At 28.6% G+C, this 21,177-nt stretch overlaps 1 protein-coding gene across 4 annotated transcripts in view; it reads left to right on the top strand.

Annotated features, from left to right (window-relative positions):
* Nucleotides 1-17,615, top strand: part of LOC118193019 (nuclear factor 1 X-type-like) — a 50,850-nt gene extending 33,235 nt beyond the window's left edge. For all 4 annotated transcript variants that reach the window (XM_035364054.2, XM_035364056.2, XM_035364055.2 and 1 more), the window contains one exon: nt 3,624-17,615. In XM_035364054.2, the coding sequence (XP_035219945.2) occupies nt 3,624-3,721 (98 nt within the window). In that variant the 3' untranslated portion in view covers nt 3,722-17,615. The remainder of the gene's footprint in view (nt 1-3,623) is intronic.
* The last annotated feature ends 3,562 nt before the right edge of the window (nt 17,616-21,177 follow it).

Below are 21,177 nucleotides of genomic sequence, written 5' to 3'. Positions count from 1 at the left end.
TAGAATCACTTATATTGAAATACTTTTTCACTAGTGGAATAATGTTGCTGTCATCATATTCACATTCATATTCATCTGCAGTAAATTCATCATCACTGTGTTTCTTGAAACAACGCTTCTTCCATCACATTTTTGGTCCTGATAAATTTTTTCCCCCCCCATCTAAACAAATTATTAAATACTCAAAATCAACAAAACATTAAATCACATGCACCTAAAATTTAGATGTAAATTACAATCGCTTGATCTTCAGTGCAGTATGTTGCTGGCGTGCCTGAGAGGCACACTTTGAGTACAAGCCAAACTTTGGCAGTGCCTGTGAGGAGTACTTTGAGTGCAGAGGGATAATATACATCCATTACAACTTCCTTGTAAGCTTAGTGAGATCATTGGCAATCATTTAAATGTCTTAATTTTAGTTTTTTCTATTTTCTCTTCCATGCAGCTGAAAGCAAGGAATTACTGTAATCCCTTGTTTTTCTTTCAAAGTTGCAGCACTATTGATGAATGTTGACCTATGTTCAATAGTAGTTCTTGGCTGATTAACCTTATATTAAGATGCTTGCAGAACAAAAAGTAGAAATATTAAATTTAGAAATAAGATAAAAGGGCATTCAAGATATACATCTGGCAAAAAGGTGCAAGTATAATAAAATGCCCTTCCGAACACTTTTAAGAGAAAAAAAATAATTAACTAAGCAGATTTCATTGTAAGTATTTTAGAAATTACTAAACAAACTTTATATATATATATATATTTATATACTTTATATATATTTTTTTAAATATTATTCACTAGATAAAATTAAGAAATTAAGTATAAATTAAAGCATTTATGCTTTTTGTCGTTATTAATTTGTAGTTTTATTATTATATAATTATTAATATACAAATATATAATACACTTCAGTATTTTTAATAGACTCTAAGAGGGATTTCTTTAACAGGCTGCAACAGGATAAATTCTTTATGTAAATCAATAATTGCAACTATGGATTATTTCTTTTCTAAGATGGTCGTTTCCACAAGCAACCAAAATTTTCTGAAACTGTGGATAGTCATCATAGAAAGATTTACACCCCATTAAGAAATTTGAGATTTACAAAACTGCAGTCACTCACTGTCTTAAAATAGTAACTCTCAGTGTCATAGTAGAAAGTAGTAGAAGTTTTCCTTGAATGAGGCGTTTGTTGCAACGGGCGTCTGGACTCGAGTGTCCTATCCCCATCGAATTTATGTCACTTTTCAAACTTTTATTTCTTATGATGCATAAAGGCATATCTTAAAGTAGGCAACTATAGTAATCTTTTTTCAAGGCAAGTCCATGATAAGCAATTAAGTTGAAGATTTGTGCAATAAATCGACTGAACGGATGACATAAGCAATTGAAAGGCAGTGGCCGGAGGATCAGATCGTAGCATCGAAAGTACTAGGCACCGTTCGGCGACGAGAGGCGTAGCGCCCTTCACTGGAGACATCCGAGCTGTGGCGAAGAGAAGGCAGAACTGGCTGAAGTTGTGGATGGTCATGTGATGCTGGAATATCCAATGCATGGTTGAGGAGTTGCTAAATTCTGATAGGTTAAGGGGTGTCACATGCAAGCTGTGATTTTTGTGAATTTAGAGTGTATGAATTAAATTAGAAATTTATATGTAAATATTATTAACATTAAGTTAGTTATTTTTAAAGATTTTTTTTAAGTAAATAAATTAAGACTTACGGCACATTCCTAAGAATGGCTTTGGGTCTTCTCCTGTTTGCAACTGAATTCACATCGTACGTCAAATTTGGTATGCTAGGATTTTGAGACTTCTGCAGATTTTTAAAGAATTTTTTTGAAATATTTTTCATGAACTCATTAATATAAATGACGTTGAGTTCTCTACGAATTGCTTCATATCTAACATACCATTTGGCTTTTGCTATAATTCTTAAAGTATTGTTTTCTATTGAAATCAGTCTATCTAGCTGAGTTTTACATAAATATCCCCAGACAGGGCATGCATAAGTTATAATGGGACGCAATACGGCCGTATAAATGAGTAATTTATGATCGATATTTAAAACACTGTGATTAATGGGGAAGTGTACTTCTACTACCTCAAAACTTTGAAATTATGTGTTTAATGTGGGGTAAAAAAGTGAGTCTCCTATCCAAAATAACACCTAGGTATTTGGTATGCTTGTCCCAGGGAATTCTTTCGTCGAACATGGTGACACATCCGTGGACATAGATCTTCTTTGAAAATAATACAGCTTCTGATTTATTGACATTAATTTGTATTTTCCAGGCTGTAAGCCAGGACTCAATAGCATGTATGTGTTCTTGTAGCTGTTGTATTGCTGAGTGAAGCACTTTAAGTAAGAATCGCTGTATCATCAGCATACATGGCGAGAGTAGTGTTGTATGTCGTTTGCATAAATATTAAATAATGTTGGTGAAAGAAGGCATCCCTGAGGCATGCCAGCTTTAATATTTCTTTTAGCAGAATGTGTTTGATTAATGCGAACGACAAATGTTCTATCAGCAAGATAGGATTTAATGAGTGAGATGATATGTTCTGGGATTCCCAGAATGATTAGCTTGTAAAGTAGTCCTTCCAGCGGAACACGATCAAATGCTTTGGCTATATCTAAGAATGCTGCTGGAGTATGGATGTTATTTTGCAGGCCACTGGAGATGGAGTTCAACCACTCTGTAAAGTTGTAGAGTCGTAGAATGATTTTTTTTCTAAATCCATATTGAGATGGGATAATGATTTTTCTTGCAGTGATATAAATTCATTCATGCTGTCCAATATAACTTTCTCTGTTATTTTGCATAGAATGGGTAGCAATCTTATTGACCAATAGGTCACGTGGTCTGATGGTTTTCCAGATTTTTGAAGCGGTGAAATGATTACAATTTTCCAATCTTTTGGAAAGTATCTAAGTTTTAAAATATATTCAATAATTCTTATTAGTCTGCAAAACATTAGAAGACCCATTTTCTTTATCATATTCACACTGATGATTCCAGGGCTTTTTTTTTTTTTTTTAAGCCAACACAGTATATTTTACATTCATTGACATATCACACTAATTAAGCCTTTTTTAAGTTTGAAAAAGAATTATTTGGCATCAAAGCTGTTTAATGATGCTGACAGGTAACAGTATGACTTTTGACAGAAAACAGAGTTTGGAGATAGTTCAATTTTCAAAGTTCTTCCTTGGATTTTTAGAATACAGTTACTTTTTGTTTGAATACTGGAAGGTACTGTGAAAGAGTTAATTTAAATATGAAAATTTACTTGAGTAAAAATATTAGAAAGTTAAAAAAATGAGGAACTTGCTGATTTATTCAACTTTATAGGAAGTTTTGGTATTCATGATATCTTGGAAAAGTCATATAAATATCACAATGCAATAAAATTATGATTCTAATGCTAACATACTATTAAAAGGGAAGGAAAACTGTAAAAGAAAAGCTATGAATATATAAAACTTTACTCGTTCATTTAAAAAACTAATCCAGTGCAATTAGAGAAAAGTTTATTATAGTATCATTTACATATAAAACAAGATCTGATATTGATCGAAAATCTAAATTTCAGTTTTTATTCTTTTTTAAAAAAATCTTTTAGAACGTTTCTTCCCAGTGGTGCAGTCAAATGAAGGTGTGGATGCCAGTAGCCAAACAGGAACTGCTTCTCCAACGCCCATGAAAACTGAACCATCGTAAACTGGGTTTCATATGCACCATATGCAAATAAGACTGTGGTATCACTCCATTTACTCAAGCAATATCAGTGCTTTTAAATTTCCTTAGATATTAATGTAGCAACTGTGTTTTTTAAGCTTCTAAGAACTATGTTTGATAGAAGGGGAAGAAAAAACTATTCAGTATTGCTTTTAAAGTTTGGCTGCATCCGAGTCAAAAGAAAAATCTATGTGTATAGATAAACTATATTTGAATAATAGTTACCCAAATTTTATTTCAGTATATTTATGTAAGGCAGTTTTCTTACCTTTAAAGCTTTTGAAATAAAAAATGTGTATTCGTAAATGGTTGTATTTTCTAATGCTTCATGATTTCAGATGTTAATTTTAAATGAATTTTTTGTAATTATCTTTTGTAAAATGATTAAGAAAATTCGAATCTCTTATGAGGCTAATGTTTAAATGAAACTAATAAAATATGGCTCTAATGAAAAAAACTGGCAAACTTTAGAAGCTCTACTGTGATAATTCAAGTGCTGAGTAAGTAAAGATCTGCTTTTATTGTTCAGGAGCATGAAAATCAAAATAATCACAAAGAAATTCATTCTTTTTTTTAAAAAAAGAAAAAATAGAAATTTTCTAGATTTGCATTTTTGTATATTAATAAATATTATTAGAAATTAAATTAGTATTGAATATGGGAAGAGTATATTTGATTTACTATTGTATACAGTATCTGATATACATGGTAGATGTTTTAAGTATAATTTTTTTTTTTTTTTTTTGTAGAAAACTGCTCACTATTTTGTATAAAGATTAAAATAAATATTAAATCAAGACAGAAAAGAAGTATGGTAATGTGAAACATAAAAAAAAAAAAAAAAGTATTTTTATGTAACTTTTAATTGTTAATAATGAAAAAGACATCCTCAGTAGTTTTTCCCTGAAGTCTCTTAAAACAGCAATCCTATGATGTTTTTCATAGGCAAAATGCTCATGAGAGTCCCTGTGAAGTGCAAGAAATCCTAAAATAAACCTACATCTTGATAAATATAGATTTGTTTAAAAAAACAACTGTGTATTTTACGGAGATATATATTTAATGATCACATTGGTTTTACTGTTATATATAATTTAAGGTCAGAATGTTATAATAGTTTTGTATCATCTAATTAAATTAATTATTTTTGGGGATTAAAAAATAATTATTTACGTCTTAATATAAAAATCACCTTCTCCGAAAAAAAGTGTTCGTTTTTACCATGGACTTCAGAATGAGATAGCACTCTGGTTAATTCTTTGTTAAAGAGAGGGGCAGAAATTTATGTTCTAAATATTCTCAAATATTGTGCATTTTGAAGTTTTTCTTAAACCAGCTTCATAATATAAATTTCAAAAAATCATTTTTATGCATATTAAAAAAGAGCTTACAAATACAAATTACGCTTTGATGGTCTGTTACTTGGTACATTATATTGTAGTCATGTCCATCTACACAGAAGACTAAAATCATTTGGATCCTTGAATGATAGTTTTAGTAAGGTTTCACTACATTTACAAAATTTTATCAAAATTTGTTTTTCAGAGAAATGTAGTCAAGTGAGGGACTGATTCACCAAACAGCTTGGTTTCAATTTTAATTAACCATTTAAAATTAAGCAGAAAAAGCAACATTAATTGGGTATAGATTCTGATTAACTCTGTCAGTTTTGAGAATTATCAGACAGAAATCCCTAATTTTCTGCAGAATATTTCCCCATTTTCCTTGCTGCTCACAAAACAAAAAATCCATGAAAACATTTGCTAAGATTCCCTTGCCCTTCAGTTTTTAGTTTAACATTGGCATGTTCTCTTTCAACTAGAGATGCATTCTAAGTATTAAGATTAGGGGTTCAAGTTTGGTCAAATAATTTCTGATAAACATTTTGAGCAAATCATAAACGATTGCTTTAAAGACGATGTGGACAGTTTATAAGTAAATTTTTCTGTTTTCATAATTACAATGCTGTGAAAGTACCTATTTGTATGTTCTGGTTATATTAAATTAATTGAATTGTCTTGCTTTTTTGAAGAGCATTTTTTGCTCATCATTTAGTACTATCAAAATAGTTGTTTACAAATATAACTACATTAAGCTACACTTGATTGGAACATAGTAAATTTTAATTTGATTTTCAGTTGTGGCAATCATTCTTGAGCTCTTATAAGATATTTTTCCCTCAGTTGCACTCTCACTTTTATGAGTAAAATATATCCCTTCATTTGTTCAACTTAAATGACTGACTTAATGCCTGAAAAAAAAAAAGGACTCCATATTCTGCTAATTTTACACTTAAAGTTACCATTTTTACCAAATACTAAGGACTAATCTGAAGATGCTACTAACCGTAAGGCAGATAACAACGGCAGTAATGGTTAAATGGAGGGCAGTGACATTCACCATTTACTTCAGGTAAAAAATGCTGAGTTGCTGAAATATATACCAATTAGGTACTAATATTAAGAAATTTGATTTAGAAATAATTCTGAACTTATGTGTGAGCTGATCCCCAAACTTAAGTAGAAAATTTTTCTTATGAATGCTCAGCGTATGGATCGAAATATATAGTATTTTATTTTGTATAGTCCATAAGAAGCCATATTGCTGATTAAGGGTTAAATAGGTAACTTTTATATAGAATCCCTTTCTTCCTGTTACATAATTTGAGACGTTGTTGAATGCTGTAATGAAATGGCAGAATTCTGTTATCAGCTCAAATTTCCTGTTTTACTATTTAATATGCAGTCTGTGTTGGGGAATATTTGAGATGAAAAATAAGAAATAAAATATACTTTTTTTAAATTTATATTATACGATTTAAATAATGGAATAGAATGAAAGAGTCATTCATAGTCCATCATAGTCATTCTTAATTATTAATTTAGAAAGTTAAGCAAAAGTAATATGTTGTAAATTTTACCCTGTATGTATATTAAATAGTCATGTTATTTTCATGACAATCTTTTTCATTGTTTCATAATTTTAATATAGAAATATGAGAGTTTGTGAAGGTAACTGATTATAATTTTTCAAAATTCTGTTTTATTTAATGTTAAATGTAGCAAACTGTACTATGCAAGTGCATTCTGTGCTGTGAAAAATGAATCTGTTAATGTATGCCTTGCATCAAAAAAAAAAAGGGGGTAGTTCTATATCTCCCATTCTACTGGGGTGATTGATGAAATTTAACTTGCATTTTTTGTGTCTCGAAAGTGTGAGATATACATTAGATTTACATAATAATATTGTTCTAACATATGTATTTTGATGCAAAACGGGGCCTTCTTCTTTTTGAAATGGCATATCTATTTTTTTCTACATTTCGATTCTAGAAATCAAATTATGCCAAAGTGCCAAGTTTTCTAAAAGTTGCACAAGTAGTTTTTAAAAAATTTACCTCTTGAAATTTTTTCTTCTCAATGTTAATTGAATTTGGCATATATTTATTAATACCTCTTCTTTTATTAAACTTATCTTGATATTTCTTCGTTCAAATATGAAATTTAAGTTTAAATAAATAATAATAAAAAAATAAAATTAAAGCTTTTTTCTGAATTGTTTTTGAAATTTGTATTTTTTAGTATTTTTTTTAATTATATATAACCTGTAAAATTTTTACTATTAAGGTAGAAGTATTTCTAAGCATGCCTGCAAAAATTAGAGTTTTTTTTATTCAAAATTTCTCAAGATATATGGGAATTTATATATTGACACATTTTGAAATTTGACATATTTGTTATAAACGATAATAATGCCAAATGTAGTTTACACACTTTGTTAAAATTATTTGAAAGGATGATTGATACACCTTCCCCACTCGTGCACCATGAAAGGGAAAGGAAAATTGGTTACCAAAAATTAAAAATTTCGCCAAATGAATTATTCCTGGTGCAAATTGAAAAGATTGCTGCAAGCTAAGTTTTTTAATTTCTCAGCAAGTTTCTCAACAAATTTTACAAAATTTTAGTCATAATTTGAGTCGTAGAATCGAAATATTGAAAAAAAATTGGTACATCATTTCAGAAGTCCAATTTTGAATCAAAATATGTATGTTGGAACAGTATATTTTATATAAATCTAATATATATCCTAAGTAACATTTTCCAAATGTGAAAAATGCAAATTAAATTTCGTCAGTCGGCCCAGTAGATCAGGAAATACAAAACTGTCCCCCCTTTTTTTGTGCAGTGTGTACTGTTTTCTTGCAGACTATAAAATATATGCAACTAAAGCACTATTTCTTGCTCAGCACTATGTAATTGTTGTAAAACTACCTTTTTTATGAAGATTTTAAAAGTAGGCAAAGCTCTCTGAATACAGAATTTGGTAATTTAGCCAAAGGTATCATCTGTGATACTTTAGCATTACATACATACATGCATAAAATAAATGAATATATATATATATATATGTATATCTAGATTACTTTATATAAAATTTTATAGTGTAATGTTCAAATTTAAAGTCTGTTGTATAAAATGTGTTGTTGACATTTTTACTTATTTTTGTGACTTATGTGTTGCTTGGTTTTTGTCAATATTAGAATTTGCCAATATCTTTAAGATGTTACTGTAATATAGTGTTTAAGTTCATATTAAAATGCGCTTGTGATGTTCATCTTTTATGAAGATCTGAATAATACTATTTGCTGTGTTATATCCTATAAATCAGAGAATAATAATCATAATATTTCCAGGTCTGTCTTCCTTTCCTGGAAATTCCAAATTCATGTCTCTATATATTTAAGTCAATGCATATTTGTATTCTGATATTGTCTGAAAATGTGTCAGAAATGATTGTTATTTTTGTTGAAAAACATTTGATACATTGCTTTTCTGCTATCACCTAAGTATGTCATAATGTTCATCAGGATTCATTTTATGAATAAACTAACGGGCTGCGGCCAAAGCAAAATTTATAAGCTCTATGTGCTCCTGAAAAGGAAATGTATAAAAATATTTCAATATGAATGAGATCAATTCAGTCTTTCCAAGCTACAACTAATTCGTAAATAATTTTTTGTTGCCAAACCAGGAAACAAAAATTTTTGACACTTTAGGATAATATGTATACATATGATGTCATGATTTAAATTTAATGCAATATAGCAACTGTTTCTGAATATTAGTAAAAGATTTAACATTGCAATAACATATCGTGTCAGTTATCTTAATCTGAAACAAAAAATCGGCAATAGCAGCTATTTATTTAAAATGCTGACATTAACAAAAAATCATCGACATATAATGACATCACATGTAATTGCATGCTTTTGTCAGTGTCATTATATAACCCTATATAATAATAATATGTTTAATATTTGGCAATCCTATTTTTATTTCATATTTTGTAAAATGTACAAATTTTTTATTAACAAACTCTATAATTTGAAGAGCAGTGGCAACACTTTTCAAAATAAAGCAAATTTTTATCTCCAACATACAAAACTATTGCCACTCAGAAAAATGAGTGCAAAAATTAATGTTTTCAGAGTTTTTAATTAATATGTCACCTAATTAAAGTCGTACAAAGATGAGATGGTCAAAATAGCTTCCCACGAAATTGTGGAATCCTGGGGTTCCTCTCTCGAAACTCAGCTCCCCGCCATTCTAGAGGAGATGATGCAAGAAACAAATTTCTGTAATATAAATAACTGCATAGTTATTTTACTGTTTTCCTCATATGTAGCTTGAATACAACCTGTTAAATCTCCTTCATAAATTATTCCTCTCAAGTATAGCTATCTAAAAGTCTGTTGTCATAAATAAATAACTTGTTTATAACTAAGATTATTTTGATGTTATTGGAAATAAAGGATTTTTATTTGAGTTGTGTCATAAAATAACTAATATGATGAAGTAATTTTTTTAATATATTAATTTAATTTCACATGCAAAATAGCATTGTGATTTTTAAAAGTTCTCTAGTGGTTTTGCTGTTTGCAAAGAAAATGTAAAGTATTTGTTTTGAGAGATTTATTTTTATTTTTTACTGGAAAATTTCCCTTACCGGTATACCAAAAACCAAGTGCCGAAAGTCTGCATGATTTTCAGTGGATGCAGATAGTATAAATATTATGATGAGTGCACTATATGGCTTTACTTAAAAGTACAGTGAATGTTTCATTTGATATTAAAAGTGTATTTTAAACCCCCAGAAAACAAAATGTTTTCAAGAATACCTCCTCCACTGCTTCACATTTCTGAGATTTCTAATTCAAAAGCTATTGTTAGGTTTGTATTCAGAGGAAATGCAGACTTGTTTACTGCACATATGAGAATTTTTTTATGTGGTGTGATACTTCGTATTTTGTGGTGGTATGGGGTTCACTTGATTGAAGCTCAATGAAGTGTGATAGAGAAGCCTGAAATATGTGCAGTACCTTTTTTAGTTATCCTTTTTTACCTTTTTTTACCTATAGTTTTAAAGCTATTATCTAAAATATTGTATTCTTTCAATAGTGTTTACTTATCTCATAAACTGATTTTCCACAGGTCTTATAAATTGAAACTAGATTTTTGGAATATTTTGTTGTAATTATTGAAAATTTTCTTTCTGAAAGAATAGTTATAAAAACATTTCTAAAAAGAAGCTTTAAAAAAATTGTAAATGTTCCCAGTAAATAATATTTTAGTGAAGAATGTTATAATAAAATAACTTTTATACTGAGAAGGGAGGTAGTTCTGGAATATGTAAAGCTTAAAACTAAAGCCTAATGCAGCCTAAATCTTTGCTGAAAATCTGTGTAAAAAACTAATTTATTTATTTCGATGCTTAGCTTGTTTCTGCTGTTTAAAGTTAAGCATTTCTCTGCAGCCAATATCTTGTCTGCATTTTGTTGTACATTTAACTCCTGGCAAAATAAATCCTCTGCAAGTAGTTTGCTTATTGCAGAATAATGGAGAAATTACTGTCACTGGCCTTCAACATAATATAAAACTATCTATGGAGAATACAAAAAGGAAAAGAAAAGTACATCGGTTAACAGCAGGATAGCAGATAATGTAATAGTATTTCCGAAGATTTTTTTTTTTTTTTTTTTTCTTTTCCACAGCAGTATGTGATTTATACATTGTACAATAAGAAATAAAAAGGTCTAACCAATATTTTTATCCAAGATTGAACTCAATGACATTTTTCAAATGTTTTTGTAAGTATTGTTCTTTAAAGGTATATGACTTTGTTTTCTTTTTTACTAATGATATTTTTTCTTTCATCATTTACAGTATAACTACTTGAAAATACAGTAGAATTCCAGAAACCCGCAAAGCTCGGGACCAGAGGTTTTGCGGATTTCAAGACAGAAAAGATAAATCATAATATTCAGACTAAAAGTGCAAAATAAATAAGATATTTGGATAAATATAATTTAGATACATTTAATTAAATTATTATATACATTATAGCAATAACTTATTATTCATTGTATTATATATATACACAGCATCGAGGTTTACCGATTTCGCCTCGTGCAAAAATTTCCGGTTTCAGATACCGGTGTTAGACTCACTGTTGCTGTAAAATTTCAACAGCTTTTCTTTATTTTTCCGTATATCATACACAATTGTATTGCAATTCCATACGATTCTGCTCTAAACCGAGGAGTAGCACCTGTCTCCATCTTTTGCAGAGTTTGCATTACCATCAATGCAACGTGTTTACGTTTTTCAACGTTGCAAGCAGTAAAATCATGAGTGCGTTTCTTATCTGTAATTGTATTAAAAAGGGCTGAAATTTAAAATATTCTTAATTTATTCACAAAATATCTCGATAAAAAAAAAAAAAAAAGACAGTTCTAAATAATCTCGTGAAATCACAAAGCTCAGAAAATACAACAACGTGAATCGTGAACTTGAAAGAAGAGTTGAGTGAATCGTCTGCTTTCTTACTTCGATGCAGATTAGAGGGGGAAAAACTTTTATCAAGATGTCAATAATTTAGTATTTCCATTATGACTCATTATTATTCAGTAATTATGACGTCATTATTTGGTAAGTATTTTTTCTTCAATATTTCATACTCAATGTTGCGGTTTCCAGAACCTATAAACTGAATGTTTATATTTTCAGAGGTAATGCGGATTTCAGGTTGGCATATTTTCAGTATTTGACTGTACTAGTAAATAATGGTATTTTTGTCTTAATTATAATGTGGATTGTGCCTCTTTTGTTCGTTCTTTAGCAGTTAATCATAGATTAGTCATGATTTTTAGTTAATTGTGAATGCTGCCTCTGATATTACTGTAGTAAACTTTATTTATTTGTAGAGTTTCCAGTTCTTCAACTTTTTTATTATTATTATTATTATTATTATTATTGTTTTAAGTATTGAAAAATAGGTGTATCTGATGTTATGTTGGCTAAATTATAGGAACACAGCAAGTAATTGCATTGTGATCTTTTTTGGATTTGTAATGCTTCTTTGTTTTATTGTCTTATCTGCAATATTATATGATATTTTATTAATTATATATACTTCTTTTCATTATAAAATGTTTTTCTGTAGATTATTAAATAGAACTATCATTTTGTGTTATGTGTCTGGTTTATCTGTTGCAGTGTCACTGCTCAAAATAATAGTGTTTGTAATGACAGTTTTGTAAATAATTTTGTGATAAACATCTGTTATGTGTTTCCTGAGAGAGCCCTGTAATCTGCATTTTACACTATGGTATATATTTTCATGTGTTATTTTAATTATATTTCATTATATTTTGTGTAATATCTTTTTAGCTGTTTAACATGTAATGTATGAAATTGTTTGATATTTGCATTTTTTAACATTTAGCTGTTTTAGCAAACATTAGTCACATGAAAGCAATTTTATAATATTTTTAGATATGATGAGAATATAGATAGATTATTATTTACATTGTCAGTTCTGCATTTCCATTCATTTTTGTTACCCCCCCCCCAGTGGTTAAAAAGGCAGTAATTTTCATACTGCATTTTATTATATTAATAGTATTTTCTCATTGCTTTCTTTGTAACTTCAAAAATTGTACATAAATGTATTTAAATCAGAAATTCATATGTTCTGTGTGTGCAAAAAATGCCTGATTAGCTCTCTTATTAGAAGAGAATAGTTTTAAAGAAAGTATTTTGCAAGTAAATGCAGAATCTAAAAGACTGATGTACACTTTGCAAAAAAACGGGGAGCTGTCAGTTCTATATCTCCCGTTCTACTGGGCCGATTGACGAAATTTAACTTGAGTGTTTTTCATGTCTCAATAGTGTCACTTAGGACATATATTAGATTTATATATAATGTTCTAACATAGATATTTTGACACAAAATGGTACTTTTTCTGAAATGACATATGTAATTTTTCCATGTTTTGATTCTATAACTCAAATAATGCCAAAGTGGCCAAGTTTTGTAAATGTAATTGAAAGTGAAAGGAAAGTAGGTTGCCATAAATTAAGAATATCATCCAGTGAATTAATCTTGGTACAAAGTAAAAAAAGTGAGCCAAGATAAATTTCTCGGTAAATTTTTCAGCAAGTTTCATACAATTTAATATTTACGTATCATTTGAATCGTAGAATCAAAATATGGGGAAAAAAATCGGTATGTCAAATCAGAAAAGGCCCGATTTTCTGTGTAAACTCCTATGTTAGAACAATGCTATACCTAAATCTCATATGGATCCTAAGTTGCACTTTTGTGGCATGAAAAACCCAGGTTAAATTTTGTCAGTGAGCCCAGTGGAAAGGGAGACACAGAACTGTCCTATTTCTTGTCCAGAGTGTGCAATCTCAGCATTTGAAGTATAAAATAATGATACATTTGTAGACAGTTTTAAATCATTTGAAAAATAAAATACTGTTTATTAAATGTAACATTTTGCTTATATATTTCAAATAGTATACGTCATTATGTTCTTTTAAGAACATGCTACTGAAGAGTCTATATTGTTATGCATAGCCCTCTTTATACAAAATAAATTTTATTATAAAATTTTGACTTTTTTTATTTCTCTATCTGTATATCAGCTTATTAGGTGAATTTTGCTTGAAATAATTTTATACAAGCATTTGTAAATTCTAAGTTTTATTACATTACTAATAATCAGTCTAATTGAAAAGAAATTAGTCGTGGATTTTATTTTTTTATCAGATGCTTTTGTAGTTACAGAATATAATAAGACTGTAGTTAATGATATATTTTTAAAATCTGTTAAAATTATATACTTCAAAGCCAGTTTATTTCTTTTAATTTTTTTTTTTTTTTTTTTTTTTTTTTTTTTTTCTTCTATAATTTATCAAATTCAACATGACCCAAACGTAATTACTGATAAAAACTATATATAATCTTTGAAAATTCCTGGTCAAAAAGGAGAAAGTATCGATCATGCCATCGTTGAATTGAATTTTGTAATTGCCTTTTGTATCTTCAGTAGGTGTATAAAGAGCAAAGTAATAAATTTAATGTTTCTTTCATACACTAAAACATACTCAAATTTACAACAACAATAACAAACAAAAAAAAATGATTATTAATAAACTAAAACTGCCAAAGATTAAAAAGTAAAGAAATACTGATATTTGCTAAGCATACATAAAATGGTACCAAGTTTACTTGATACTACTTATAAGAAAATGTACAAAGTACTTATATATGAGTACTTTATACATAAAAAGATTTTAAGAGATTGTGAATAGATACAGGTAAGGGAAGTAATAAATTAATGGAGAATTGAAGTATTATGCTGTAGGTACTGTAGCAATTCTAATCGATTATAAATTTAAAAAAAATAATAACTGTATGTTATTTCTTTTAGACTAAGGGTCAATTTATAAAGTTGCTTTGAATTTCTACTTGTGAAAATTGTTGTTATATCCATGTATCTTTTGAAAAGTTTTTATATTAGGTTTTCAGCATATATAATTTTATGTGTAGCCAGTATTTACATATCCTTAACATTGTTGTAAACATATATAAGAATTTAAATTTTGTTTTTATTAATTATATTTGTTTTGATAAATGTATTTTCTATTATATTCAGTTGATAGATCAAAATATTTTGTATCTGCAGGTGAAAATTATAATTTTGTTTAGAATCTTATGTATCTTTACTAACTGTGATTTATTCCAAAGAAAATATATTGAATATTATTTACATTTAAATACTTATTTTTTCCAAAGAAAAAGTTTAAAAATTACTTTCATTTTAACTAATTCATATTTTTGCTGTAATTTATGATCACTGTATAATTAAAACTCATATTTCATTCTTTTGATAAAATTAAGCATTTATTTGATTTAATGCTAATTCTGTAATGCTTTGTGCTTAAAAATCATTCATGTTTTATGTGTGCATGCTGTATAATAATTCATTTATCATTTAAGTAAGGAAGGAATATTTTTTTTTTAATTTACTTCTTATATTGTGTTGATTTATTAATATCTAGTAATACTGCAAATATATCGTTTTTACTTCAGCCGTCTTTTCTGATGTATCAAAAGCGTACCTTAAATGGAAGCATAAATGCCATCTGCAGAAACTGCAATTAATAGCGTTTAAAAAAATATTTATGACAAATTTCTTTTGTAGTTGCTAATACTATGTGCCTTATCAGCATGTGCTTAAGTCAAAAATAAAGGAGCAATAAAGATGATGGTAAACACAGCATAAGGAAATTTTGAAATATCTAATAAATAGAAATTAAATAATAAAGCACGCTGCTGATTTATTTCATAATCAGTTTTTGATGTATCCTTTAATAATAACAGTATAAGGCATAGATTTTTCAGGATTCATGTTTGAAAAATTAAAATTTTAGTCTTTAATATGTTCATTACTAGGATGGGTATCCTAAACTTCACCTGAAGCTGACTGACGTGGAAAAGTGTACTTTACAATGCACTGGTGCATAATTGATTATTAGATAATATCACCATATCATGTGCCAGTGTGTGATTAGCAGGAAATGTGTTAAAAGAAATATCCAGCTATATTTCATAGAAATGACTAGATATATAATTACTATTATTATTCCCCTCTTCTTAAATTAGCATTTTATTCTGAATACCTGATCTTTCCAAGTTGCATTTCCGTATAACTTTCTTATTAGGGGTGTTATATTGATTTTAAAAAATAAGATATATGATGTTGAGTGCACTGTTTTGCTGTCATAATTATTGGTTACATTAACTATTATGTAATGAAACAGCCGTTCTGTATTTTGTTTACATTTTTTCAGTTCTTCAATGAAAAAGAAATTTTCCTACTCTGTTAAACATAGAAGTTTGTTTTCATTCATAAAAACATTTTAAGCGTATTTGGGCTAATTTAATGGCTTTTTGATCATTTAAAAATTGTCCTTTCAGTTTGAGACAAATCTTGGAAAATTTAATTATGAATACAAAGAAATCGTGGTGGTTAACAGCAAGCTGTGGGCATCAGCTTTTGAAATGTAACTTTTATAACACTACACAGATTCCAGTTTTATGTGAGTGAGTTACAAAGAAGCGATTTGCGTGCATTTTGCAAAAAAATAGCAATAATGTAAAGCATATCATTTCATTTGAGCTAAGAAATAGAAATATAAGAATTAATATTTTAGTCTTAATATCTAAAATATGTATATAGAAGTAAGTCGTAGTAAAGTTTAAAAATCTGCGATAAATCTTGAAAACTTCTGTTTAAATAATAATTTAATATTTGATATCTCTACTGCTTCAAAAGATATTGTGAAATTAAAATTTTGATTAGAGTTGAATAATTTTATTCATAGATTTAAATATCATATATTATTAGCTATAAGGTAGTTCAATCAGTGTTACAAAATAATTATTTGTAACATTTATTGAATTAATTAGAATACTGAGAAGTGTTTGTGTTAAAAAAATTAAGAAAGGGAAAATTTTATATTGTACAGCTTGTTTTGACCAAATGATAGTATGAAATCTGTATTTAAATTTTTGCATCATAACAATGATATATTTGAAAGAGTAAATATAAAATATGTATAATGCTACTGCAGAGTGATATGTACAATGCTCTTATCTTTTGGAATTTTCTCTGAAATGCAAAAAATCATAAAACATGCTATAAATTATGTGTGAAAATGTTTTAAAATGTATGTAGTTTTGTATCTTTGTGATATCATCAAGTCTGATCTTAAAATGTATGATAAGGTATTTATTAGAAAGCAGTTAATACATATAATACTCAAAATCTGATGATAATAAACTGTTTTTAGGCATATTGACATTATATGCAATTTTTATGGAGCACTTGTGAAAAATTAAGTCAAAAACCAATATCTATTATATTTGTGCTTAATAGATATGAATTTTTTTTCTCAACTGTAATTGGAATTACAGGGTTATATTGTGTAAGAAAAGCATGAAGGAGCTATTAGTTGCATGATGAGTTTGGATATATATGCAAATGTAATGAGTTTTTACATCAGACATCACTATATAACCTTTTTCTTGTAAACTGTTGTTTTTCTAAAATCAAAGATAAAGAATTGTGAAACATTGCATTTCATTTTTATTGTATCAGTAGCACTTCCTTCAGATGCTTTTTTTGTCGAATTATTTGAACTTGTCTTCCATTTCATCAAGAATTGTATGTGCCGTTTTGTTCTTTTTAATGCTATGAGAAATATTTGTATATTGTAAATACAAAGGATTTTAAACTTAAATCACTGCTTAAATAATTATCTTGTATTATGTTGTACAGAAGTTTTTGCATAACTCAAGAGTACTTCTAGTTAAAGAATCTTTCTTAATAGCATTGTTTCTTTAAAAATGCATGTGATAATAAACTTCTTACATCTTTAAATTTAGTGCTGAAACATCTACAATTATAATTGCATGGATAAAGTTACTAAATAAAAAGTTAGATTTACTGCTGCTCAGATGTGGGTTATTTTTATTTTTGACTATATTGTAAAACATCAGTTGAAAATGATAATATAAATTAATAAGTGTTGAATTTTCTCAGAAAATATTTTACTCTACATGCACCAAAAAAAGAGAGAGAGAGAGAAAGGGGGGGAAGAAACATGTAGCACAGATTTACAAATGATATGTATGCAGATTTACTGCCTTCAAGCACAAACACCTTGTGCTTGAAAATATATAAAATGAAATCACATACTTTGGCTACATGTAGGTACTGGAACCTTTATTATTATGATTTTAATTTTAAAAATGATCTTCACAAAGATGATGGCATAGTCTTGTGAAGGTTTTCATAGCTTAGCATAACATTACTTGTAAAAAGGTTCTAAGGAGTTTGAAAGCTGGCTGGCCTGCTATAAATAATGTCGACTATCTTATGAAAGCTTTTACTAGAAAAGCATGTGGACTTTTAGTAACAAAAACAAATAGCACACCTCTTTTGCTTTTAGGTTACATATTTGTTAGAAATTATCATAGCTGTTGAGTTACAATACAGTGAAATCACATGATATGATGCTCTTGTATAAGTATAAACATAAAAATTTTAAAATTTAGCTATAGAAAGAAAGATTCAAATTTCCTGTGCTGACCTTCCTCTGCAAGAAAAAACTCAAACCAGACAGAACCAAAGGAAGTGATATGCTCAGGAAGAGTTTAACACAAGCTGATGGAAATACAGCTAAACATGGCTTTGACTATTATCATGAGGGAAATTTCTCCCTGTTAAAAGCCATGTGTCCAGCAGTCCACTGGTAAATTTAGCTGAAATAATAAAATCTAAAGCATGATTACAATCGAAAATTATAATAAAAAGAGTTAAAATTTAGAGTATGTTGGAAACTAGAAAGGGAGAAAAAGTATAAAAATTACATCTTAAGTTAACTAAAGTTGATGTGTATTGTAGGAAAATGTAATAAACAAGTTCAAAATTAAAGTACTTTAAAAGTTATGAAAGTTCAAAACATACGAAACAAGTTAAAAATAAAGATGGAATTAAGCTAAAATGAAAAACATATCTGAAATTACGAAGGTTAAAACAAGTCGTGAACATAGTTTGAAAATATAGCAAATTAGCTAAAATTCAGAGTATGTTCGAAACTGAAAATGTTAAAAAGTAGAAAAGAAGTTAAAATTTACATCTAAAATTAAATTAAGTTATGTATATTATCTGAAAATATAGGAATTATGTTAAAATTAAGACAATATTGGAAATTATGAAGATTAAAATGTATCAAAGAAATCAAATAAAAGTCTTGTATATAGTGTAAATAATATAATAAATAAAAACGCAAATCTGAATAATTATGCTTGTAAAATGCGACAAATGAGTTAAAAGGCATGGAAAAATTCTTTGTAAAGTGAAATAAATAATAAAACTGAGTAATGTAATTATGATTACGGAAAGTAAATCTGGTACGGTTAAAAGTTTTAATCCGGACTCGTCAGGACTTCGGCGATTCCGGATTATAGATCATCAGTTTTAATCTGGTAAGATTCCATGTAGAAATTATAAAATTAAAAATATTAAACCGTAATTTATGAAATAAAGAGCAATTAGGATCTAAAGGGTATCAAAATTTTCCAAAAAAAAAAACTTTATTTGTTTACTTTATTAAACATTTCTTTCAACGCGTGCATGCGTAAAGCTTGCATTACGCATAGTCGAAATTGGAAAATTGCAAGCAGAAAACTATTTGATGTGTAATCGTGATGTTTATAATGACGAGGAATTTGATATAAATCATATCAAAGACGGAGTACATCGAGGTGAAATACTACATTTAGTAAGGAATTATAAGCCAATTAAAATAAAAACATTTGGCCTGAAGATAAGGATAGTGCTGACAGATCAACTTCCAGTTCATTGCGCGGCGCATCGGTTTCCCCCCGCAGAGCAGCATGAAATTGATAAACATATTTCGGAATGGTTAGAGAATCAAAGGCTATGCCTTTATCCATTTTTTTGCAGCAATTCCACTTTTTGTTTGATGGACATCGAAACATGCTTTCGCTTTGTAGATGCTTAGGTAGCTCAGAATCGGAAATCCTTTTTGACATAATCGAAAGTTCAAGCTTACTTTTATAAAATTGCTCTAACAGTCTGCAAGAAATAATAAGTCGGATCCAATTAGAAGATTAAGGAACAACGCAATCTGCAACATTGACTGAAATAGATAATTTTAGCTTAGCGTATACCATCCATTATACATTAAACGCGCATGCGTTAACGTATTATGTGCATGCGCAGAAATTTTGTAGCTTTGAGAACCGGATTATGGACATTCGGATTAAAGACTTTTGACTGTATTATGAAAGCTTTAAGAAATAAGGTAACATTGTGAGTATATAGGGAATTAAAATAGATGTTAAACATTGAGAATTTACATCTAAAGTTAAGGCTTTTTGAATTAATCATGAAATACGAAGATAAGTGTCATTAAGCGTACCTAGGAATTAACTATCGTATATGTAGTAAAAAAGCTGGAACGCCTAGAAAAATACAAAGGTTACAAATGATTAATAAAGGTAATTGTTTCTGGAAAAATCAATAAAAGGTAATCTTTTGTCAAAGTATAACGTCATCTTATCAGCTAAATGAAAAATCTATAAACACTCTTTCTTAGCTGTTAGCCTCCCCATGCTGGCCTACTCTGCCTCCTGGCGCTGAACCCCCGTTTCATACTACTTACAACTGTTTTCTTGCAAGTGTGTAGTGAACCACTAACAATGGTTGGCACATTAGAAACATCTTTGATTAATTATACAATAATGCTGCAATGCTCATAGTTATCATTTGTGTCGGTAATAAATTAAAAGTATTTTAAATTATAACAGTTAAATATGTAATTAAAAAATAAAGATTTAAATTGCACTGCTGGTTTTCAAAACTGCCACACCATGAACAAAGCGCATAACAGACCTGAAATTTGCATGAAACATAGAACAGGGTGGAATATTCAAACGATTTTATTCAATTAACAATTACAAAAATTAAAATTTGTTGTATTATTAATGTTAAAATAACATATTATTTATTTTGTATTTACAGAGCTTCTCAAATAGATGATTTTCAACTTCTGAGGTATATTTTATGTAAATCAAAAATCATAGTTACTCTAAAATGAATGCTTTGTTCGGTTCGTTTCAAATTAGAGCATCTTTTATTTTAATAGTGAAATAAGTATCTTAAACATTGCAGCTGATTTCTGATTTTTCACGGACTTAACTTTCTATGAGTATTTTTGAAACAGATGAAAAAGGGTATTGTATTTAAAACTTGTAACAGAATTATTGAAGTATAAAAAATTAATCCTACCTCCATGGTGAGCCACGCCATCGCCAGTGGTAGGTGGGCTGTCTTCCGTTTGCTCAAGTTGCCGTACCGAAATACATAATTTACATAGATAACACTAGTTCTTTGTTTCGCATGCTGCCCAGGCGGTATAGTACCTTTAGTGACACTGACGGCCTTAGCCATGCACCCGAGTTCGAATCTCGGAAAAGGCATGGTTTTATTA

The sequence above is a fragment of the Stegodyphus dumicola genome, chromosome 3 (genome assembly GCF_044657685.1).
Source record: "Stegodyphus dumicola isolate Sdum_Otavi_A_Nest chromosome 3, ASM4465768v1".
Taxonomy (NCBI): domain Eukaryota; kingdom Metazoa; phylum Arthropoda; class Arachnida; order Araneae; family Eresidae; genus Stegodyphus; species Stegodyphus dumicola.
This window is presented reverse-complemented; position numbering and strand designations above follow the sequence as displayed.